The sequence below is a fragment of the Oncorhynchus nerka genome, linkage group LG26, assembly GCF_034236695.1.
Source record: "Oncorhynchus nerka isolate Pitt River linkage group LG26, Oner_Uvic_2.0, whole genome shotgun sequence".
NCBI lineage: Eukaryota > Metazoa > Chordata > Actinopteri > Salmoniformes > Salmonidae > Oncorhynchus > Oncorhynchus nerka.
The window spans coordinates 12094922-12119176 of record NC_088421.1 but is presented as its reverse complement, the minus strand read 5'-3'; the positions used below and the strand labels follow the sequence as shown (position 1 = coordinate 12119176).

Genomic DNA, 24255 nt, shown 5'->3' with positions numbered 1-24255 from the left:
ATACTGTATATTGGTAAGGTACCTTGTTGTATTTTTCCACAATTCATGTATACATGTCATACACATTTATGCAGGGGTAAGATTAAACATATGTTATCAATGAGTATTGCTCCTCAGTCATTCATGGAAGAGGAAGCCTCCAGCCTCTAGTCTAGCGCATGTTGTTTTCCTTCTCTCCGGGGGCGGGTGTGCAGTGCGAGCTGGGGCTGTGGCACACTACTCATAGTCACGTGATTCTCAGAGCAAGGAGAACTCGCCTGATCCAGTAACACAGACAACCCAGCGGCCCGGCCAGGCCAATGTTAGCTGTGTTCAACAGTCAGTGCTCATTGAACAGTAGCCTGGCCTACCATTAGAGACGTACTGCTTTTTATCATACACTATGTCTGTTTAAATGAAATGGCAAATAACTGTCTGGAGGAGAGACAGAAAAGACTCTATGCAAAGCATAATCTATTATAGAGTGTTCATAAATACCATAGAAACAGTTAATAGATACATATTACATCATGATGCTTTATAAATGAAGTACTGTGGAGGTAAGAGTGAAAACTAACAAAACTGCTGGTGAATGTGAACCCTGCTCTTTTTTTCCCCCATACACAAGATGGCACTGTAGGGCTACTACCAATATCACTACATTAGGCCTACATTTCTTCCAGGGTGTAGAATGACAAGTCTACAGCGAGTTTATGATCAGGCCATTGGGTGATAGTGTAAGTGATAAAACAGAGGTGGGCCGAATGACAAGCAACAGGATGGAAAAAGGATAACATAATCCACTTCAAAACACCAGGCCCAACCAGAATAAAATAGTGATTAAGTAATGAAATCATCATCAAAACACCAGGCCCAACCAGAATAAAATAGTGATTAAGTAATGAAATCATCATCAAAACACCAGGCCCAACCAGAATAAAATAGTGATTAAGTAATGAAATCATCATCAAAACACCAGGCAAACCAGAATAAAATAGTGATTAAGTAATGAAATAATCTTCAAAACGCGTCTAGTTGCTGTCTTTTGACGTAAACCATATGCTCGGTCTTTACTGTGTATCATCAGGCATAATTGATCCTTTATTGATCATTCATTCACATTTAGCACAGTATGTCCAGGCCACCTACAATGGAATCATTTTTGTGTACAATTAGTTCTGATTCTCACTCATAGTTACTGGCGGTGTATTCCTGGGGCCATTAAGCATCTCAGAGTAGGAGCGCTGACCTGCCTTTTAGATCCTAGATCAGTACTCCTACTCTGAGATGCTTGATTACATACAGCCCCTGATCTGTAACTCTGACACTGCAGACAGTAAGGCTGTTTCAGTGTGTCACCTACAGTGCTCTTCTTACGGTGCGTTTTTCTTTGCCCGCTCTCTCTCTTTCCTGGCACATCCACATTGGTGCTTGCTCTGGGCGTGGCGAGTTTATCCTAGACTGTGAAACAATAGCCAACATGAGAAAGCAGGAAGATATGCTTGAGAGCGAGGCCCTTATCAGCGGAAAGTTCTTAATTGTGCTCTATGTAAACGGTGTGTGTAACTCTTGGCACCTGGAAAGAGGGTTTTATATGGTCAGATGTGCGAGTGGAGATGAATCAGTTCAGAGGCCTATCGGTGCAGATGGCGAAATACACTACACGGTTATTAATCATCTCAAATAATTCTCTGAATGAGGTGCTGAGCTAAGCGTTTTTCGACATTCCTCAAAATATGCTTGTGTCTTGTAGCCCATTGAACATTGATTTGAGCCTCCCAATGGAATCGTTTGGTGGAAGCTGATCAGCTAGAGAGAGAGGAAGTGTAGCTGAGTTTATGGTGGAAATTCTATGATAGCACCAATAGTACAGATGATATGTGTTGCATTATCCCATGATGGCTCTGTGCAGATTCAGATTAGCTAATGTACTCAAGTCCTTAAATGTTGGAGGTTTATTCAATCAGCTGTAAAGAGAAAAACAAATCATCGATCGGTGTTGAAATGTGGAGTCATTTTGGCAAGCTCAGTCCCAGCTGAGGCAGACAGTACATCATTGACGTGGATGAATGCATCATGAATGCGTCATTCTTTGTGTGTACTGGAGGGCCCAGAAGTCTCTCAATGTACTACTGCAGCTCTGTGGATATGCCAATGACAGCCTTGCAGGGGGTGAGACATTCCACAGAACTACTGCTGGGGGGAGAGATTTGTCATCAGCCATTACTTCACATAATAAATACAGCAACACGAAAACATATTTCCTCTCATCACCAGCTGGGAACTCCCCCACACACCTTGTGCTGACAGTGACAGAAAACCCAAACCATATTTGACTTATGTACACTTCACTGTTAGTGTTAAGTTAATAAACGTTTCCCTACAAACAAAGTGAAGTTGATATAAGTTTCCTTACAAACTTGATTCAGCTCCGTCTGTTTCTCACAAGGAGCTCTAGCCTTGAGACATAACAGAATAGCAGTTTGTAACTGATTGACAGTTTGTGTTGTCAAAGAGCATGATGAAGCTATCCATTTCAGCCTTTGAAAAGTTTATAGTTTTCCACTTCAAGCAAGCTACACTGAGTGCACAAAACATTAGGAACACCTTCCTAATACTGAGTTGCACCCCCTTTTGCCCTCACAACAGCCTCAATTTGTTGAAAGTGTTCCACAGGGATGCTGGCCCATGTTGACTCCAATGCTTCCCACAGTTGTGTGAAGTTGGCTGGATGTTCTTCTTTGGGGGACCGTTCTTGATGCACACAGGAAACTATTGAGCATGAAAAACCCAGCAGCGTTGCAGTTCTTGACACACTCAAACAGGTGCACCTGGCACATACCACCATACACCACTCATACCCCGTTCATCTACACTGATTGAAGTGGATTTAATAAGTGACATCAATAAGAGATCACAGCTTTCACCTGGATTCACCTGGTCAGTCTAAGTAATGGAAAGAGCAGGTGTTCCTAATGTTTTGTACACTCAGTGTATATCCAGTCTATATGAATAGACACCCACACCTTTTTGACAGCTGAAGTCTATTAGGTTGTATTTGTGTGTTTCAGAGAAAGATATCTGTGTAAAGAATGCAACTCAGAAAAATGTCCCCGGAGCGTACACATCCATTCTGGCTGGACTTGGAATTGGTCAAATTGTTGAGCTGACATGATACTACTCTAACCCAAGGATTTTAGGTCAATGTCAGATTAATTTGAGGGACCAGTTTACAACGAAACCATTTACTTCAGAGGCTAAAATATGATGCTTTAAACCACATATAGCAAAAAAAAGTCAATTTGCTCAAACCATTATTGAAAATATTTTGCCTGTTTATCTGGTCTGTGGTGATTTAAAATAATCCACTGTCTGGCCCATTAATTGAAGCATGACTGAAACTGGAAAGGAGTCAAAGGGGACTCTATATCATTAACATACTTTACTCAACCAAAAAAAGAAATATAACTGTCATCTGTCAATAACAAAACCCTTTTCCATAGTTGAACAATCATCTATATTATAGTTCACCCAACTTCGGATATCTTGGTGTAACTGCTAAGGTGTTGGTTTGACAGTTGTTGGACCAGGGTTTGTGTCCTGGTCGGTGCTATGCCTGAATTTGCTACACTGGTTCAGCTTAAATAGTTCAGCTGAAATGTGATTTCTAGTTTGCTCAACATTTGGACATATTATTGTAGCTGAACCTAAATTAATTCTCAAGTTGAATTGTATGTTCCCTCATCCTAAAATTTAAAGTTGAGTGAACATACAATTCAACTTGAGAATTTATGTTGGTTTGGCTAATATGTAAAAAATAAAGAAAGTCGCACACTCTAATTTTGCTCCAACCGACATTTCAACGTCGTCGATAATATGCCCAAATGTTGAGCAAACTGGAAATTGTATTGCAGCTGGTTGCTGTGAGGATTTTAAGTTGAATCAACACATATAGAATAAAAATGGTTTTACAGTGTATTGGAACACATATTAGTCTGAAAATCAGTTTACTCACAGGATTTGAGCAAGTGAGAAAGGCTACAGGGTCATCAGCTAGTCAGCAGTCTATTTTCAAAACGAAGACCTTCAGTGACTACTGGTACAGATGTCTGTTCCTTCCAAACTGAACGTCTAATAGAGTGTGTGGAAGCATTGAAGTAGAGAGACAGAGAGAGAGAAACTAGGAAAAGGAGTGTGAGGGAGAGAGCGAGAGAAAGAAAGAAAGAGAGAGAGCAGTTGAGAGAGAAGGAGAGAAAGAGAATAGGAGAGAGATGGATTGTATTGTAAGTGGTAGTGGGCTACAGTAGCTCTCCCCTTGTCTGGGGCTGTCTGTCCCATTGTGGGAACCCGCCCAAGCCGCCCATCCTAGGAAACGAGAGCTTCCTGTTGTTTTATAGAGCTTTCCTGCAGAAAGGTTGAGATATGTAATCTGGGTCCACCAGGGAAGAGAAACAGAGCAGTGTCAGGCAGAAATGAAAGCCCCTAATCCGTCTCCCGTGTCTTCTGCTTCTTTCTCCTTTCTGCCTCTTCTTCTCTGGGGTAAGTAGATGATTTACAGAGTACTATATGTATGTAAAGACGGCCAGAGGTAGGGAGAAGTATGTTGAATTACTGAGAAAAAAAGTATGTAAAATATTGCCCTAGATTTCACCTCTTACAGTAAGTGGAATGCTTAGAAGCTCACGGTGAAGTAAGGGATTGTAGTAAGAGCGTGGCAGATCTAATATTAGATTCTTGTTTTAAGTTGCTTGAACTAGTGATTTTGATTTGTTAAAAACATTTTCATGCTCCAATGTTGAAGAAGCAGAGGTTAAATATAGGTATGATGATGTTATGGATCTGGTGTCTTTCTTGAAGATTTTAAGCAGATTGTTGTTCTAATTTATATGATCTGGGGTTTTTTTTACCAACAAATACACAAGATATGTGATTGAGATAATCACGGTCTTCACAGAACACAATGTCACAATAACGGTTTAATAAGGAACACCTCAGCTTTAGACCAGATCACTCTACAAAAAAACAACAACAAACAATTATTCAAAGACTAAATTAAATAGTTTGTGTTTGCGGAAATGGCTGAACTGTTTCAGACTTTATTCAGAGAACAAAGGGAGGATACACTCCCTGCCACTGACCAGCTCTCTCTCTTCATTTGTTTCTCTTTCCCACTCCTCTCTTGCTGTCTCTCCTATATGTTCATCAGTCTTCTATATGTAAAAAAAATTATACACATCTGTCTACTAATTTCTGTATTTCTACTTGCTTGTGTTTGTCTTTGTTTATTTTGCTGACTGTGCACGTGTGAGAATGTGAGTGCACACTTTTCTGTCAAGAACTCTCCGGTGACATTGTCCCTGTTTTGTGTCTGTCCCTGTAGCACTGAGCTCTACAGCAGCTGGCCTGATAGGACATTATGAGGCGCCACAAGCTACCACACCAGGTAACTAACTGTTGTCCTCTTCTCGTGGTCTCTACGTCAACTAACACAACTCATCTATGTCAACTAGTGTTCAATACCAAGGGAACAACAACAAATGTTTTTTTGTTAGACTGTCTTCACTTTGATGGGGGTCCCATTGGGGTCCCGTGTGGCTCAGTTTGTAGGGCTCTTGCAACGCCAGCGTTGTTGGTTTTATTTCAACAGGGGACCTGTACAAAAAAGTATGAAAATGTATGCACTCACTACTGTAAGTCGCTCTGGAGAAGAGTGTCTGCAAAATGACTATAATGTAAATGTACTGATGAATACATTTACAGCAATACTTTGACTAAACAGTATGTTATTCTCATCAATTAGGTTTCACTTCACGGCATGACTCAACAACATATGCAAACTACCAACACCACGGTAAGTTGCCAGATTAATTGAACACTTTTTAGACAACAATTTAACACCTATTTCACAATATTGGTATTACACAACATAATGATCACAGATGGATTATGTTGGAAATGTTTGTAATGGTGTAGCACCCCATTAACGTTCGAAACAAACATTACCATCGAGGTTTGTCCTTCGTCATCTCTATCGCGCAACGCTTTGATGTGAAATTATATTTGAATCCATGGGGGACTCTGTTGGACAAGCACTGTAAACACATGGGTTCAGAACAGAACTGGCCAACCTCTTAAAAAAATAAAAAAGATAATTGAGATGCAGCTCTCTGCCAAGAGTCCTAGGCTTCTAGCATACCGTGAAGCCAAGACAAACCTGTGGGGAGGTCCCCACCGTTGTGGGGTTAGCAGCAGCTGACATAAGGCCCGTAATTGTCTGTGGTCAAAGGTTAACTGAAGCCTAGTTACAGGCAGCCCCCCCACCTGGTCTGCACTTCCTGTATTTGTTAACCATTCGCCCCATGTGATGGCTGTGTTATAAACAAGAACTCTAGAGTTGTGAAACAACTGGAACTTTGGAGCAGCTAGTCCCCCTTCACTGTTCCTCACCCTATGATTTCCCTTTTCTCTCTCTCCGCTCCCCTCCAACTCACCCAACTCTGAGCTCCTCCTCTGCTGAAAAGACACATTTCCTGATGTCATTACTAAATCAAAACCGTTGCTCAGCGAACAGATGGTGTTCAGGGGCCCAACCACATTGTGTAGCATAGATTGTCCTGAGAATACATCCTCTAAATCTTTTTAAAGTCACTTTAAATGTTATTATTTCATCCCAGTAATCGACAAAGACTTATTTTGAAAAACGTCCTTTTTGATAAGGAGCTTGAGGAATGAATAATTGTTTTAGTGATGATGAAGAAGTGGTCTAATGCGTTGTCTTTGAAGAGCAGTATGAAACAGAGACAGTAGTCTGCTGAGGTAACAGTCATGCAGCTCCACATGGCTTAAGGTACTAAATAAAGATCCAGGAGGAGTCCACCCATATTCCCAGGCTTATCCTATTGTGTGAACGCTGAAAGTCCTATTGAGTTCGAGATTTGCATTACTTGCCTGTGACTGTGGGGCAGATAGAGAGTAGGTCTTTGCAAACAGCTGGCTGACTCTAATAACGTCTTCCAGATACAATCACATTAACCCAGATATGAATCCACAGCCGTCTGCACAGCACACCGTGCGTAGTCATGATTACATCCACCCTAAACGCCCTGGTCCTAAATGTTTACTTATGTTTCCGATTTGGCAGAGGCAGCCCTCAAGGCAAATAAATCACAAGCTGCAAGTCAGCCAGGCCTTTGACTGTGAGAAATGGAGACTAAAAAGCCCAACTAGAGTTAAAGAGTAAAGGGTTTTCAGATGTGAGTCCAGCCCAACTTGGGTGTGCTCCCTTTTATTTGAGAGAGAGAGAGAGAGAGGACAGTCTTTTGAGCCTCCACCCCTTTAAAAGGCAAGACAGTCATAAAGAAATGCACTGGAGAGGGTAAGAGCTTGCTGCCAAGGCGCAGGGCAGACAGACAGATCCCCGAGGAACATCTGGTAACCTAACCGCGGGTAACACCGATCTGACATCTGGTAACCGAGGGTAATGCCGTGTCTAGCTGCTTCCACCCTATCTAGTTTCCTGTTATGCCTTGCAGGGCTCGGTGTTAGAAGTTCAGGCTCAGTCTAGATGGTCGTCAGTCAGTAGGGGAAACTCTCCTATGTTCACTTTCTCTGACATGAAGGGAGCGCTTGTTTTCTTTGCGGTGCTCCTCTCTGTTCTTTCTGGTGAGTGTGTGGGCTCGGCCCGGGCGGCAGCGAACGCACGTCTCGCGTTGCTGGACAGTCAGAATGAGTTGCTGACACGATGTGCGGCAGTAAAGATAACATTCATTGCATGCTTCGTTTTGATTGGGATCTTAAATGTTACATTGGTCATTTGAAAAACTTTTCTAGAAGATTTGATCATTCTTTAAAAAAAAGATGTTGAATGACACAGCTGTTCAGTCTGTCTGTTTGAGAGGCCGTTTTTAACAGACATTTCTGTTGTGATTACAACCATTGATCAGTCAAATGTCTACAAATGTATTGTCCTTTTCTCTTCTCAGGCGTTAGCCTCGAAGATAGAGGATTCTCCAGTGAATTAGGTGGGCCATTATTACCTTTCTGACTCTACATGTAGGCTATTTAATAGTGTTAAATCAGAGGTGACACTGCTGCTTCTGCTTGCTGTTAAATCAACATAAGGTCAGACTGGGACTTGTTAGTAATAATGTGTAACCATGAATCTTCTAGACATTCTTCTAATCCCTCATTTTAAGGATTCATTTTTGACGATTGCATAATTTTAAAGAACTGATTTGCTAACTTACAGTATTCTCTCTCTTATTGTACAGGTTGTGGGAATAAGTATGTTAATTGTGAAGAATACTGTGAAATTTGTGTGTATTTTCACACAAGGACGGAGTGCTACGCGACCTTATTTAAGGAAACCTGCTACAGTCCTTTTGTAGGGGGCATGGAATTATTAAACAACACAGACTGGTGCAACTGGAACAATGTGAAGAGGTAGGCCTAAATGCTTATTTTAATACACTTATTGTTCTGTTTAATTTGTTTCTGATCCAACTTATCATGCCATTGGTCTTGCATTGTCACTTAGTTCAAACAGTAGTTTTGAGAAACCCAACACGCAGTCAAGTGAAATCAGAGTTAACTCACTCATAAATGAGCAATCCATACCATGAAACTCTTAATAATGTCTTTCAGAGCACATAATGTTGCCCTCTCTTGTACTAATAGTACCCCTCGTATCCCTCCCTGTAGGATGTATAACACCTTCACCATGTGCACGGAGGAGATAGCAGAGTGTCTGCTGATCCCCTGGCCCAACAGGATGGTGGAGAATGAGTTTGTAAACATCCACTCCAGGTTCTTCCCGGACTGTCCCAACGAGGGGCTGAGCGACCCCCCGCCCAGCATCGTGTTTGCCCTGGTGATGACCCCCATCTGCCTCATCCCCATCATGGTGGTCCTGGTGGTGCTCAAGACCAAGAACGGAGATGGCAGCTCCTGATAGGACGTCCTGGATCCGTCCTCATCCACCCTGCCTCACCTCCATGTTCAGACTCACTCTCTCCATCCCCTGAAGATTCAAGACTGGGACCATTGACTCAACTATTTTTACAGAGAACTGCTTAGCATCTTCCACCCTCTGATGATTGACTTAGCTCTGTGGAGTCCTACCAAAACAATCTCACAGCCCAAACACCTGACACATGACCTTTTTGGATGCACTGATACAGAATGAGTTGTACCACATGAGCATTGTCCAAGGACACAGGGGTTCAAGAAAGAGTCCATCAGTGTTGTGTAGAGTGTCAGGTCAACATCCTCAGGGTTGCTTCTTGAAAACTCATCTTCTCCTCATTCCTCGATGCTACTCTAACCAAAAGTGGCGACAGCCATGTAAATGTTTCGACTTCCTACACACCTTAGGAAAGTATTTAAGATAGTAGGGTTCATGGACTTATGTCATTCTTGACAATCCATTCCATGACCATCTCCATCTTGTCCCAGATGTGAACCCTAACACTGACTATGCTAAAATGGTTACATTCTTTACAATATTTTGATATTATATAGTGGAATTCCTACCCTCTGGCTGGAAAAACGTGAGTCTCGCATTGCTGGACATTCCAATTGAGTTGATAACCAATGACAAAGGCTTTCTATTTGAGGAATCCCCACTCTCCATTTACTGTACACGCAGAAAAAATGATGCTAACTAGAACCTAAAAGGGTTCTTCGGCTGTCCTCATAGAACCCATTGAAGAACCCTTTCTGGTTCCAGGTAGAATCCTTTTAATAGAACCCATTTGGGTTCAAAGTAGAACCCTTTCCACAGAGGGCTCTACATGGAACCCAAAAGAGTTGTGCCTAGAACCAAAACGTTTTTTCTTAGAGTGTAGTTATCCATATAGGATCTCCATCATGTTTATTTCTGTATGTAACTACAGAACAAAACGTGATGTACCCTCTCACCTGATAGCTTTCCTGTCCTTGAATGTGTTTTGTGTATATTGGAGAGCCCTCTTTGCCCTCGAGTGTAGGGTTAAGAATGTATGTGGTATGGGCTGGGTGTAGGAAGGCCATGATGAAGGGGGTTGGCCAAGCATCAGTCTGTGTTGGGGTCAGGAACTAGACACAATGGGTGGGTAGCCTACGCCCAACATGTAGTCTATGAGATCTGTTTCCAGGAATTGTCTATTTCCCAGCATTAAGGGCCCAGCGCCTCAACCTCTCTCTCTCTCTCTTCCTCTTGACAATGACGGCCCCCACTGTCGCCCATGATGAGCCAGTCGACGCATGCCTGAGAGTTGAATCAAGCATTAGATCAAAAGACGACAAACATTTAGTCCCCCCCCCCCGGCTCAGTGTAGCAGTGAGCACTGACTGAAGACAGAAGGAAAAACTCATGTCTCTCTCTCCTCTACTTAAACGGTGTAAGAACTGTTTGTTTCATTTTTTATTATGTTGTCGTGAATGACACTGAAAGCATTGAGTTGCATTCAGTTTCAGAAACAAAGAAATATGTATGCTTATGTATTGTATTTCTGCTCTTACTCTGGACATAAGACGTCCTGGACTTTGTACTGTCTGTGAGAGGGGTGTGGGTCTTAGTCAAAGCATAGCCTCTTTCCTTACACAATGTACTGTATATAATTTTATTTCGCAATGAAATATATTAAAGCCAAAGTCCTAATCACTTGACTTTGTTTTGAACGCTACGGAAATGGATTGTAGAAGTAGATATTGTATTTTTGTGAAGTCTCCTAACTGGATCTAATTGGTTTAAACCCCCTGCCTTAATGGAATGCACAGCTGATAACGCCATGGATGATCCATCAACTTTTTACTCATTTACACACAGTGCAGAGATGGGTGTTATTGTGAAATCTAAATAGACCCTTTGCTCTTCACCATATAGGGCACTTTTGTAGATAAAATAAATAAAAAGTATTTACCCTGTCTTGTGACTGCATGGGTGGTATTTTCACCATTCTTTATTGCAGTCCTACAAGAGTCCATTGAAGCTGTTTTACTCACATAACATAGCTGGTGTGTTTCGGTGTGAGGTCTTCTCTCTAAGGAAGAAGTGACAACAGCTGTGTAATCCCCACCCTTATCTGGCATAGACAAGTCAGGCTGGGTGGGGTGGGAAAGTGTGTTTGATGGCCCTCTTCCTCTCTAGAAGTCAGGTCATCCTCACCCCAGCCCTCCTAATGACCTCACCCACCTCCAGTGTCACTCTTCAGGTCCCAGTGGGTTCGAATCATAGAATTTGAATTCCTAGAATGGACACTCCCATGGTCAGAGGGCATACTGTATGTCCATTCTGTGAACTATATGCGTATGGTCATAGCACACCTTACCATGCAGGACCAGCCAGTTAGAGCTTCCTATGTTTCTGCAAGGACCCAATATGCAGAGATCTCATAATACATGCAGATATATACTTCAGCTGCTGGCTTCCCACCTCTCCTCCTTTTGCCTTTGCTCAGGTTTTTGCTCCAACACCAAGCCATTGTGAGGTGTGTGGTTGTGTCAGTGGTTGTGGTGGTCATTAAAGAGACACGAGCTTCAGCTTTGGAGAACGATTGCGCTCATAGCCTAGAAGCTCTACAAGCCACCCTCACAGCAGCTGTGAGAAAATGCAGCAGAATGGGGCTGTCTGTTAACATCCCAAAAACAGGGGTCCATTGTCAGGTCATCTGATCCTCCACCTGAACCACAAGCATTCTCCTTCTCAGACTCCTCACTTGCCATCGTACCACACTTTAAATACGTTGGAAGCCGTTTTTAACAACAGCAACCTGCACCTAGACACCGATGTTGCAGTCTACCAGGCAGTGTGTGTATCTACAGTCCTTTAATGATGTGAAACACTGACAGTCTTCAGTCGACATTTAAAACAACTGGAGTCCTTTCACATAAAATGCCTCCAACGCGTTTGACCTAGCAGGACCGGAGCAGGAGCATTGAGGCGTCCATCACCCACCAGCAGCTATGATAACTCGGCCTCGCCATCCGGATGCTAGAGGATCGCCTTCCGGGAAAGATGCTCCACAGAGCTACAACTGGGCCGACACACCGGGCAGGAAAAGCACTCTAAAGGATCCCTTGAAGACCTCACTAAATAAGTGTGGGGTAAACCCTGCCTTCCTCGAGACTGTTGCCACGGACCATTCCATGTGGCGTGGGCTCTGCCAACAAGGTGTGCAGTTGGCTGTGGAAAAAAAGGACTGAACGGGCCATTGTGTGCTCTGACTGTGGCAGACAGTGCATACCACATCAGATTATACAGTCATCAGCAAACCCACAAGCAGTAGTAGATGTCATCATCAAATGCGATGGACTACCTTAAACAATGTAAGTAAGGAGTCATTTAAGAGGCTTGCTTGGCTAGACTACTTGAAAAAGTGATTTCTTTCTTCTTGCCAAACATTGCCCTCTAGAGGTGAGTCTCTCAAATAACATTTCAAAGCAATTCCATCCAGATGTTCAACATGATTGAGACATATTGACACTTACATTCATCTGATTTAGTTTTAATTTGCACATTTCTTAAAAAATAAATCATGTAAAAAAATAAGTTACAAATGTCATTTAACATCAAAGACGGAAACCCTTTGAAACGCATTAACCCCTAATGTGGATGCTGCCACAAGCATGGGGGAGATCTTCTGGATGGCCCCTATCGCTGCACTTCCAGCAGCCCAGAAACCCAAATACATTTTACCTGCTCCATCATGGCGTCACAGATCAATCAATAACAACACTCCAGAATAACCAATCCAAACCGTTGAGTTGTCAACACTCCAGAATAACCAATCCAAACCGCTGAGTTGTCAACACTCCAGAATAACCAATCCAAACCGCTGAGTTGTCAACACTCCAGAATAACCAATCCAAACCGCTGAGTTGTCAACACTCCAGAATAACCAATCCAAACCGCTGAATTGTCAGCACTCCAGAATAACCAATCCAAACCGCTGAGTTGTCAACACTCCAGAATAACCAATCCAAACCGCTGAGTTGTCAACACTCCAGAATAACCAATCCAAACCGCTGAGTTGTCAACACCCCAGAATAACCAATCCAAACCGCTGAGTTGTCAACACTCCAGAATAACCAATCCAAACCGCTGAATTGTCAGCACTCCAGAATAACCAATCCAAACCGCTGAGTTGTCAACACTCCAGAATAACCAATCCAAACCGCTGAGTTGTCAACACTCCAGAATAACCAATCCAAACCGCTGAGTTGTCAACACTCCAGAATAACCAATCCAAACCGCTGAGTTGTCAACACTCCAGAATAACCAATCCAAACCGCTGAGTTGTCAACACTCCAGAATAACCATACCAAACCGCTGAGTTGTCAACACTCCAGAATAACCAATCCAAACCGCTGAGTTGTCAACACTCCAGAATAACCAATCCAAACCACTGAGTTGTCAACACTCCAGAATAACCAATCCAAACCGCTGAATTGTCAGCACTCCAGAATAACCAATCCAAACCACTGAGTTGTCAACACTCCAGAATAACCAATCCAAACCGCTGAGTTGTCAACACTCCAGAATAACCAATCCAAACCGCTGAGTTGTCAACACTCCAGAATAACCAATCCAAACCGCTGAGTTGTCAACACTCCAGAATAACCAATCCAAACCGTTGAGTTGTCAACACTCCAGAATAACCAATCCAAACCGCTGAGTTGTCAACACTCCAGAATAACCAATCCAAACCGCTGAGTTGTCAACACTCCAGAATAACCAATCCAAACCGCTGAGTTGTCAACACTCCAGAATAACCAATCCAAACCGCTGAGTTGTCAACACTCCAGAATAACCAATCCAAACCGCTGAGTTGTCAACACTCCAGAATAACCAATCCAAACCGCTGAGTTGTCAACACTCCAGAATAACCAATCCAAACCGCTGAGTTGTCAACACTCCAGAATAACCAATCCAAACCGCTGAGTTGTCAACACTCCAGTGAAGATGTCTTATATCATACAGAGCTCGCATTTGTGGATTCTAGAGACTCTGGGAGCAACTCATCTGCTAGAGGGAGTCAAGACAACATTTTCCAAAACCTTTTGTTTCTTTATTCTTCCAAACCACATAATCAAACCGACTGTACCTTTAACACAGTGCTCTTCATATAGATATCTTGTTGTGTATTTTTTGATCATATAACAGCAAAACCAAGCACTTGATATGAGATGAATCTACATGCATAAACAATAACAGCATGATGTTAAAGGGCAATTCCTCCTCTTTTCAACATCACTTTCATCATCTCCAGCACTGAACCGGTGTCTACATACACTACATGACCAAATGTATGTGGACACCTGCTTGTCGAACACCTTCCAAAATCATGGGCATGAATATAGAGTTGACCTCCCTTTGCTGCTAGAACAGCAAAGGGGGAAGACTTTTCACTAGATGCTGAAACATTGCTGCGAGGACTTGCTTCCGCCACAAGAGCATTAGTGAGGTCGGGCACTGATGTTGGGAGATTAGGCCTGACTCGCAGCCGGCTGTACAATTCATCCCAAAGATGTTCGATGGGTTTGAGGTCAGGGCTCTGTGCAAACCAGTCAAGTTCTTCCACACCGATCTCGAAACAAACCATTTCTGGACCTCGCTTTGTGCACAGGGGCATTGTCATGCTGAAACAGGAAATGGCCTTCCCCAAACTGTTGCCACAAAGTTGGAAGCACAGAATCGTCTAGAATGTTATTGTATGCTTCACTGGAACTAATGAGCCTAGCCCGAACCATGAAAAACAGTCCCAGACCATTGTTCCTTCTTCACCAAACCTTACAGTTGGCGCTATGCATTTAGGCAGGTAGTGTTGTCCTGGTATCCGCAAAACCCAGATTCGTCCTTCAGACTGTCAGATGGTGAAGTGTGATTCATCACTCCAGAGAACACATTTCCACTGCTCCAGAGTCCAATGGGGGCGAGTATTACACCACTCCAGCCACCGCTTGGCATTGAGCATGGTGATCTTAGGCTTGTGTGCGGCTGCTTGGCCATGGAAACCCATTTCATGTGCTGATGTTGCTTCCAGAGGCAGTTTGGAACTTGGTAGTGAGTGTTGCAACAGAGGACAGACAGCATTCGGCGGTCCCGATGTGGCCTACCACTTCGCAGTAAACCACAGGAAGCTTCATGAAGTAGTCACCTGGAATGCATTTCAATTAACAGGTGTACCTTGTTAAAAGTTAATTTGTGGAATTTCTTTCCTTCTTAATGTGTTTGAGCCAATCAGTTGTGTTATGACAAGGTATGGATGAAACAGAGAAGAAGCACAGTTTGGCTAAAGTCCATATTATTGCAAGAACAGCTTGAATAAACATAGAGAAATAACAGTCCATCATTACTTTAAGACATGAAGGTCAGTCAATCCGGAACATTTCTGGAAAACCTCAGATTGCAGCCCAAATAAATGCTTCACAGAGTTCAAGTAACAGACACATCTCAACATCAACTGTTCAGAGGAGACTATGTGAATCATGCCTTCATGTTCAAATTACTGCAAAGAAACCCTACTAAAGGACACCAATAATGAGAAGAGACTTGCGTCATTAAGAAAGCTCAACTCAGATATGTATATTTAATTGTTGATTCAATTAGACCATGCCCATTCGAAGAGCATCTTTCTAAAAATAAATACGAAGTTACTTACGAATATTTTGACAAGCTAGCTGGCTTGTCATTAGTCTTCTCATCCATATGGTGTACACACCCCTCTGTGGACCCTTTCACTTACGTAACACCAGTCATTTCTGACATATACTCGGATTCATTTATGCTTTTCAAATCCTTTAATTTCACATTGGTGGGATAACCTAAAGGCAGAAGAAGCTTAGTCTGTAAACATATCCAAACAGATCCAACAATGTGTCTTGATGCAATATGCAAGTGATGACATTAAGGTTACCAATTGCATTAGGGAACTAAATCTGTGACTAAAAAGGGAGGTACAAGATCACAAACGATGTATACATTATCTGGGTATTTGCATTTCAATGCGAGTTCAGCCATAATTGGTCTGTGGGATTGTGCCCTGTTTATTCTGTTAGCAACTGGATCACTGGCTGTCTCATGGTGTGTGTGAGTCATGATCGGGATGGCCTGAACTCGATAGAATGGGAAAACTTCAGTAACTGCAGTCAAAACACAGTGGAACAAACCCAGAGTGCAGTAACTTCACACTTTACACTACTTAGTGGAGGCTGCTGAGGGGAGGACGGCTCATAATAATGGCTGGACTGGTGTCAATGGAATGGTACCAAACACATTAACAATGTGGTTTCCATGTGGTTGATTCTATTCCATTGACTCCACTCCAGCCATTATTATGAGCCATCCTCCCCTCAGCAGCCTCCACTAAGTAGTGTAAACCTATGACCCTATCATTCTTGTTTGCACGTCTGGACATACAAGAGTTGGAGGAAGGGGTGAGAGAAGGGGAGGGGGTGGCATGTTTGTGAGTGAAAGAGCTAGAGGACATCCTGCAGATGGGCTGACTAGCTGACAGATAGGACTGAGTGGCAGAGCATGCCCACAGGGCACAGACGTCAATTCAACATCTATTCCATGTTGGTTCAACGTAATTTCATTGAAATGACCTGGAAACAACATTGATTCAACCAGTGTGTGCCCAGTGGGTGGGTTAGTTTGGGGGTTAAGAGAAGGAAAAGCCAATGCACAGAACAGAGATGGGATGGGCAGTGGTGTGTATTGGTCTGTCTTGCTGTCAGAGGATCAGTCCCAGACAGAGCGCTGGTGTTCATCATTTAGCCAATGTGAGGATGAGAGGGCTATGGAAATACGAACCATTGAATATAACCTTTTTGCTTAGTTACATGCAGATCGTGTGTCAATGTTTAAATGTAATTCAGTAAATAGCCTACACAAGCCACTAATTAGTAATTGTGAAATGTATTGTATTGGCCTTGCAATAAGGGAGGGCAGAGGAAAGCCGAGAGAGAGAGATGTTATTCATCCCCAATATGACAAGTTAGCAGAACACATAGCAACCAAAAGGAAACAGATTTGTTTTTATTTCACAGATGGACTCTGGAAAAACAAAGATACTCCCAGCAGGGTCAGAGTGTATGTCTGATAGAGAGAGAGAGAGAGAGTGTGTGTGTGTGTGTGTGTGTGTGTGTGTGTGTGTGTGTGAGAGAGAGAGAGACAGAGAGAGAGAGACCCTGTGATCGTGAACATGACAATTGAGAGATGGCTCAAGGCAGACCCCAGTCAGCACATTCCACATGCCCATTAATAACAGTGTTTCACAGAGAGACCACAACTGCACCCCACTTGCAGTGCATCTCCCACCAGAGACCATGCTTCTTGCGCTCTCTGAAGTCATCATGGCCACATTCTCCATTCACGACAATCTGTTGAGGCTGACATCGTGGGGGCTGAAGAGGATGCTGGGGGAGATGTCCTTGGCCAGGAGCAACGTGGAGATGCAGCTGGAGGACCTGAAGGAGACCCTGACCTGGGACCAGATTAGCCTGGTCCCAGATCTGTCTGTGCTGTCTTGCCAATTCCTATGCTGACACCTTTGTAATGTTGTTGTTGATGTTGTTGTTGTTTCCTAGAAGACCATGTGGTTCCGTGCCCCGATGAGTGGACAGGTGCAGGTGGAGGTGGACGCGGCCCCGGTCTAGAACTTGAACACTGTCATCACCGAGATCAGAACCAGGGCTTGGTGTCAAAGAGCCGTAGAGAGACCGGGGCCTGGTTCAAGAACAAGGCAAGGGGACAAACACACAGACATAGATTACATCCCAAATTGCACCCTATTCCTGTAGGGTGCACTACTTTTGACCAGGGACCATAGAGCTCTGGTTAAAATGTAGTTCACGATGTAGGGAATAGTGTGCATTTGGGACGCTACCATTGTGTATGACTACAGGGACCTGACTACATAACATTTCAAGATTCTTTTTTCTGTTCAAGAAATAACAGTATTGATGATTTTTATTATTACGTTTTCATATCATATATTTTATATATGTCTTATACTGATGAAATGTTTATTCATGAGTTAATGATTTTGACCTGTGTGTGTTGGTTCCCTCAGGCTGAAGTGGTGCAGCGGGAGGTGAGCTCCAGTACTGAGGTCCTGCAGACCCCGAGTGTAGAGCTGAAGAGCGGCTAGTCCACTGCCAGAGACCTGGAACTGGGGCTGCAGTAAAGTGGCATTCCCAACACAACCGATGTAGAGTTCCATGGTTTGGTGGCACACCCAGCACGGCAGACTTAGAACTTCTTGGATAGAAGCACTTTAGTTTCTCATTTACCTGTCACATTATAAGACTCTCCGTTTGGACCCTATGATTTACTATTACAACATGCGTCATGATGCTCAGAACAAATAGGCCTAAAGAGTTTCAAAACAAGCCACAAATGATTTTTTACAGTTCCAAGGATCACTTCAGCTCAAGACATCACAACTCTTGCCCCTTACTCGTCTGCTGTAGGGATTGGACATACATCTATTTGGAAAATAAAATGCTAAATGTCCTCCAGAAATAAAGTGTACAAATCAGACTTAACCAAAAAGGATTGAAGATTCAGAGTTCAGCTCAGTTCTCACTGTGTGTCTGTGGCCCTACCCTTGTAGAAGGCTCTATGGAGGGGAACCTTGCGGAGATGGAAGTTTGCTACGGAGCCATGATGATGAGCCTACAGGCGTCGGTGACAGGTCTGGAGAGCCGGCTGACCCAGATCAGGGCAGACACAGAGCGCAGCTCCCAGTAGTACCAGGCCCGGCTGGACATCAAGACCGCAGGCTGCTGAAGGGAGGAGACATTGGGTGAGCTGATCACTCAACTCTAACCCCTTGACTCTCAGTACGACATCAGTCCTCCTCCTCTCTGATGAAGGCTGTCTGGAGGATATTGTGTCCTTTGAAATCTGTTATCATGAGATTTTGGTTCATTGTGCTGACATTTGGGATTTTACAAAACTTTCTCCTCCTCTTTTCTCCTCATTTTTGTTCAATGGCAGCTGACCATCAAGTTAGATGTACCTCTATATATTGTGCCCAGTATTAGTTAGATAAATGCTCCCTAACGTTCTGTTGTACAGTAGAGCAGTGTGAGTCATTACCTTGGACAGCCTCTAGGTGGCAGTCTTTGAAAGCAGATAAAGATGGCTCTCAGCACTTCACAGTAATACGAGCACTGGGAAAACACAATAAATTGGTAACGTTAGTTCAGACCATGGAATGTTTTAGCAGATGAAGGTGCATTATTATCTTGCCAGCATTATGTTTAACACCAGACACAGGAGAATGTTCAGCTCTAATCAACTGCTTCTCTTCAAATCAAAGAGTAAAAGTACAGGAAATCAGCAGGAACTAGCTGACTACCAAGTGACTGCTGTGATACTGGCTTATGTGTATGTTGTTGTGCTTGGCTGTTTTTGAGGAAATATACTAAATGCCAAGCTTACTATTGTATGAGTCTATACACACGCACACACACACACACACACACACACACACACACACACACACACACACACACACACACGCACGCACGCACACGCACACGCACACACACACACACACACACACACACACACACACACACACACACACACACAATCACATACAACACAATACATGAAAGCATGCTTAAGTATATGCAGGTGTATGAGTGAATACATGTGGGAGATTGAAAGAGGGAGAATGTGAAAGGAGTGAGGGAGTTTATCCCCTTTCAAAGATGTAACAGACAAAAAGCCCTGCTTTGCGCGCGGTGTGGCCCCATCTGTTATAGGCGGCTGTGCCTGTCTCTGTTTCAATGCACCACTCAACAACGCTTCTGAGATTGAGCCTAAATAGAGCTAGTTTATGCTTCTATATTATGTAAATGCTACAGCGGGAGGCGAAACCTTTGATCAGGGCCTCTTTGTGGCGGTAACCAGTTAACGCAGCTTAAGCGAAATGAATCTACAGCGTGGGGGAAACAGAGTTAGAAATGCAGAGTTGGAATTGTAAATGGATTTGCTGTTAGAAACGCAATAACATCTGGCTGGGATGTGATTTAAGAGCTTCTGTAGTATTCTCTCCCAGCAGTACCCTCATTTTCACAAGGTTAATGATTGCATCCCTCCAATCGTAGCAGTACTATTAGCATAATATGTGTGTACTCCATGTGTGTAAGTCACTCCCATTGTGGGACTGGAGCAGTATTGTTGATAGTCTGAAATACCCATGCCTCAGCCTATAGGGCTCGGGAATTAGAATTAGACTGTAAGTAGAAGTGATAAGGGTTTCTTCTCTGTGTTGGTATTTAGTGAATGATAGCTGTTAGGGGGAAGAGACTTCCTATTCACTGGCTGTCATCTCCTCCGTCAGGCCCTCGAAGCAGTCGGCAGGCCTACTGTTCCTCTGAAGAGCCTTTGAAATGCTACATTTGCTTTCAATAGAGGTTTAATATTGACATGGTTGTGCTTCTCGAGGGTTACTATAATGCAAACTGTGCATTATGCCTTGACACATTTTAGGAAAACATTCTGTGGTGGAATAGGGTGTGCCTGGCATGGCCCTTGACTCACTACAACTCTGGGAGTCACTCATCTGGCTACAGATACACTATAATTTAGCTGATCACAGGTACCCTCTACAGACTAAGCCCTGTTTAAGCAGGGGGGGTTCTACTAAGCTACAGTATATGGAATTGTTTTAAGAAGGTCACACCAAGGATAATTGCCTATTTGATACAGAATTTTAAGTCCCCTTGAAGTATAAAAAAAACATATGAAAAAATTATTTGATGAAAATGTAATATGGCCTTACATACTGCACATATCCAGTGGTGCAAAGTAAAAAATTATTTAAAGTACTACTTATGTCGTTTTTTGGGGTATCTGTACTTTACTTTACTATTTATATTTTTGGCAACTTTTACTTATACTTCACTACATTCCTAAAGAAAATAATGTACTTTTTACCTGACACCAAAAAGTACACGTTACATTTCGACAGGCAAACATTTATGTGGCTTAACCAACAAACTTAACAATTGTATTTGTATATTTACAGATGGCATACAAGTTTGTTATTAAGGCACATAAAAGTTGACATGTTCCAGAAGGCATTTCTGTCAAAAAACGCATTTTGATTAAAAAAAAATGTTTTAAGTTCAAACAGCTCTCCTGTGAAGTCGTGACTTGTGACATACGCCTAGTTTCCTGAATCTGGTCACAAATGGTCAATTTCACACCCTTATCAAGAGAACGTCCCTGGTCATCCCTACTGCCTCTGATCTGGCAGACTCACTAAACACAAGTGCTTTGTTAGTAAATGATGTCTGAGTGTTGGAGTGTGCCCCTGGCTATCCGTCAATAAATAAACAAGAAGATTATTTGCTTAAAATAAGGAATTTGAAATTATTTATACTTTTACTTTCGATACTTAAGTACATTTGAGCAATTCCATGTACCGAACACTTTTAGACTTTTACTCTAGTATTTTACTGGGTGACTTTTACTTTTACTCAAGTAATTTTCTATTAAGGAATCTTTACTTTTACTCAAGTATGACAATTGAGTACTTTTTCCACCACTGCACACAACCTGCATGGTATGCAATGCATAATGTTATTCAGAAGTTGAAGACTTCATATCAGTATTAGCTATCCATTAAAGGCCAGAATCATTTTCCTTCATGGGCAGTGTTGCATAATATTTCCAGGCTCAATCAATAGAGAAACTCATCATACACAAATAGCTTTAGCCAAACAACAACATTTATTCCAAAAAGACTATTATTGCCATAAGTAGATACAGACAGAGACAGCTCCTGGCCATGTGTTGTTAAGAGAGCTATGCACCCTCGTCCTCCGGTGAGTCATTGTTTGATTTACATTTCTAGAGAAGATGCCAGTTGAAAGAGGATGCTACTGAGAGATGAACAGTGACTTCTACAGAAAAGAGCAGATATCGCTTCTGCCTGGATTCATAAACAAACTAAACTGTGATCTTGAGCAGATTTACTGAAAGGTCATGTCTGGAAATTCAGACATGTCAGTAACAAAACATACAAACAGTAGCAGTACGGCAGAATAGTAATATCTATTGGTGGATGGATTGGTTAGAGAGGTACAACACAGCAGAGGTATACTGTAGTGCTGGTGGATAGGGTGGAGGCTGGAGGTTCCCCTTAGTGGGCCTGCTGGCTGGGAGTGAACAGCTTGTCCCATACCTCCACCTTCATGATGGCCCTGCCCATGGGGGACATGGTGGCCTTGATGTCCAGGTAGTTCCCTTCATAGCTGATCCCTGAGCCATTGGCTTCTTCTCTTATGAAACCTTTCTGGTTCTTTTCATAGTACATCTCTTTATACAGTGACTCATCACAAGCTCGGCCCTTGTTGAAGATGCCCACAGCGAACCAGTTTTTGTAGATGTTGTAGTCCCAGGGCACACCGAACATGAGGGCCACCGTCTCGATGTAGTCGTTCCGGGACCTCTCAAAGAGGTCATAGGTCAGAACGCCATAGCTGCCCGTTGCCTTGGCGCTTGATTTGCTGAATGTGCAGACTTCGGTCTTTAGGGGCCTCACTGTGGGCTGGGGAGGGTTGTAGGTATCCCCACTCTCCAGGAATACCCTAGTGAGGACACACGCACAACGTTACGCTTTCAACATTTCCTTGAATGTACAGTGTGACAATAACAATAGTTTGGTAAAGTGTGTACTCACTTTGGGTTTATGAGACAGTAGTTGTTTGTGAGATTGGCGATCTCAATTGTGACATTCCTCTTGCTGCTCAGGTTAGCTACCACGGCCTCGGCTGACTCTGCCATTTTGGAGTGGTTCTGATATGTACCTCTTTATTTCTATAATACAGAGACTAGCAGGGTTAAGCCTTTCAGTTAGACTGCTGTGCAGAAATACATTTGTGGTTGACCCCCTGGAATGCCAAGGGGATCTGTATTCATATCTGATCCAATTCCATCCAAAAACGTACTGTAGAATACAGTTACTGTAAGTGACCCTCTGAAACCCTTCACTCTTTGTTACGACATGCCTTGCTCAGTGTCAAGAGGTTTTTTCTCAAATACAGTAGAGAACTTTTCAAATTTCAAAAGCAACGTCTTCACGACACACACAGGTTTTAAACAGCCAGTTTAGAATGGGAGATGTGAGAAAAAACCTGAGAACTTGTGTGTAAGAAGGAATACTTCAAAGCTGTTCTCAACAATAACAAGATGGCTGCTCACTCTGCTCAGCTCATTAGGAAACCTGGCTCTTTCATTACATTACTAAGTAACGGTGCAATAAGCAGTTTAGAGAGGGGAAACCTAGAGAAAATAATTTCCACTTTCATTTGCAGGGAAACGGACACAAATCAAACGGATGTCTCACATGTAAACTGTACTAATAGATTCACATATGCCCAATAATGAATCTACAAATTGTCATCATATCAATGGTTACCGTGGGAGAACCAAATGGAAAGAAGATTTGTGTTAAAAAGTATCATGGGAAGGGATCAAATGTAGGTGGAATACTGGCACCCTTACAACTCCTAAAGTATATAACCTCTAGTTCTACTTATTCCAGTAATACTCATAGTGGTCATGAAAAGAAGTAACATCTTACCTGTAAAAGTAATAGGAGTAATATCTTACCTGTAAAAGTAATAGGAGTAATATCTTACCTGTAAAAGACTTCTCTCAGCGTGTTCTCTCAGCTCTAGAGTTTAGTTTAGTAAAAATGCACCTCACAGGAGGGACCTTTTTTTCAATCCAGGAAACAGTTTCACTACTCTGTCAAACACTCTCAGAACACCCTCCACCCCACCCCAACAACATGATGTTGTCTAGCTCGGTGGGAACGAGTCCGTACCACACCCTAATCTGGGTTTGGAGCTGGCAGACCAGAACAATAGATGGTTCCAGGTGGATAAAGGCCCATTATGTAAGCAGGGAGCAGTCATTCTGCAGTATACTCCGTTTCTCATGATAGATTATGTGTGACTGCATGCTTGACTGACTTGGAGGAATTGGGTGATTCATTGCAATGGCATTGTGCAACAGAGGCACTGAAAAAGCTGAACAAGTAAATACATACACCCCTGAAGCTACGGTCATCTCTTATATGCTGCAGTTCTACAGGACGTTGGACAAGGCAAGAGACCAAGAACCATGTGAACCCTGACAGGATTATGATAAATTCTGAGCCAATAGTCACTGAATCACATTGGATTATTGGATTATGGCGAGTATAACGTCTCTTTATGATTCATTGAAAACGGACAGTTCTAGGAATCTGAATTCAATGTATA

General features: G+C 42.8%; 2 protein-coding genes across 3 annotated transcripts; one reads left to right on the top strand and one right to left on the bottom strand.

Annotated features, from left to right (window-relative positions):
- Positions 1-4286: 4286 nt before the first annotated feature.
- Positions 4287-10884, top strand: LOC115110289 (receptor activity-modifying protein 1-like). Of its 2 annotated transcripts, XM_029635808.2 has the most exons (6): positions 4287-4518; positions 5360-5422; positions 5780-5830; positions 7962-8000; positions 8250-8421; positions 8680-10884. In XM_029635808.2, the coding sequence occupies exons 1-6, from the start codon at positions 4452-4454 to the stop codon at positions 8927-8929; spliced, it is 642 nt and encodes a 213-aa protein (XP_029491668.1). In that variant the 5' UTR covers positions 4287-4451; the 3' UTR covers positions 8930-10884. The 2 variants fall into 2 exon arrangements, with proteins under 2 accessions (XP_029491668.1, XP_029491669.1); XM_029635809.2 differs by lacking the exons at positions 4287-4518; positions 5360-5422; positions 5780-5830 and adding an exon at positions 7465-7641.
- Positions 10885-21692: 10808 nt separating this feature from the next.
- On the bottom strand, positions 21693-23858 carry LOC135559466 (DELTA-stichotoxin-Hcr4a-like). Its single transcript, XM_065010092.1, has 3 exons — positions 23629-23858; positions 22668-22804; positions 21693-22575 (listed from the first exon to the last, which is right to left on the bottom strand). The coding sequence occupies exons 2-3, from the start codon at positions 22769-22771 to the stop codon at positions 22128-22130; spliced, it is 552 nt and encodes a 183-aa protein (XP_064866164.1). The 5' UTR covers positions 22772-22804; positions 23629-23858; the 3' UTR covers positions 21693-22127.
- Positions 23859-24255: the final 397 nt, after the last annotated feature.

Excerpts from the sequence above, each read along its gene's own strand:
- LOC115110289 (XM_029635808.2), top strand. The coding sequence starts at position 4,452 with ATGAAAGCCCCTAATCCGTCTCCCGTGTCTTCTGCTTCTTTCTCCTTT. Across the intron at positions 5,423-5,779 it reads GCCACAAGCTACCACACCAG|GTTTCACTTCACGGCATGAC; the intron begins GTAACTAACTGT and ends CTCATCAATTAG. Across the intron at positions 8,001-8,249 it reads AGGATTCTCCAGTGAATTAG|GTTGTGGGAATAAGTATGTT; the intron begins GTGGGCCATTAT and ends CTTATTGTACAG.
- LOC135559466 (XM_065010092.1), bottom strand. The coding sequence starts at position 22,771 with ATGGCAGAGTCAGCCGAGGCCGTGGTAGCTAACCTGAGCAGCAAGAGG. Across the intron at positions 22,576-22,667 it reads TACTGTCTCATAAACCCAAA|GGTATTCCTGGAGAGTGGGG; the intron begins GTGAGTACACAC and ends TGTCCTCACTAG.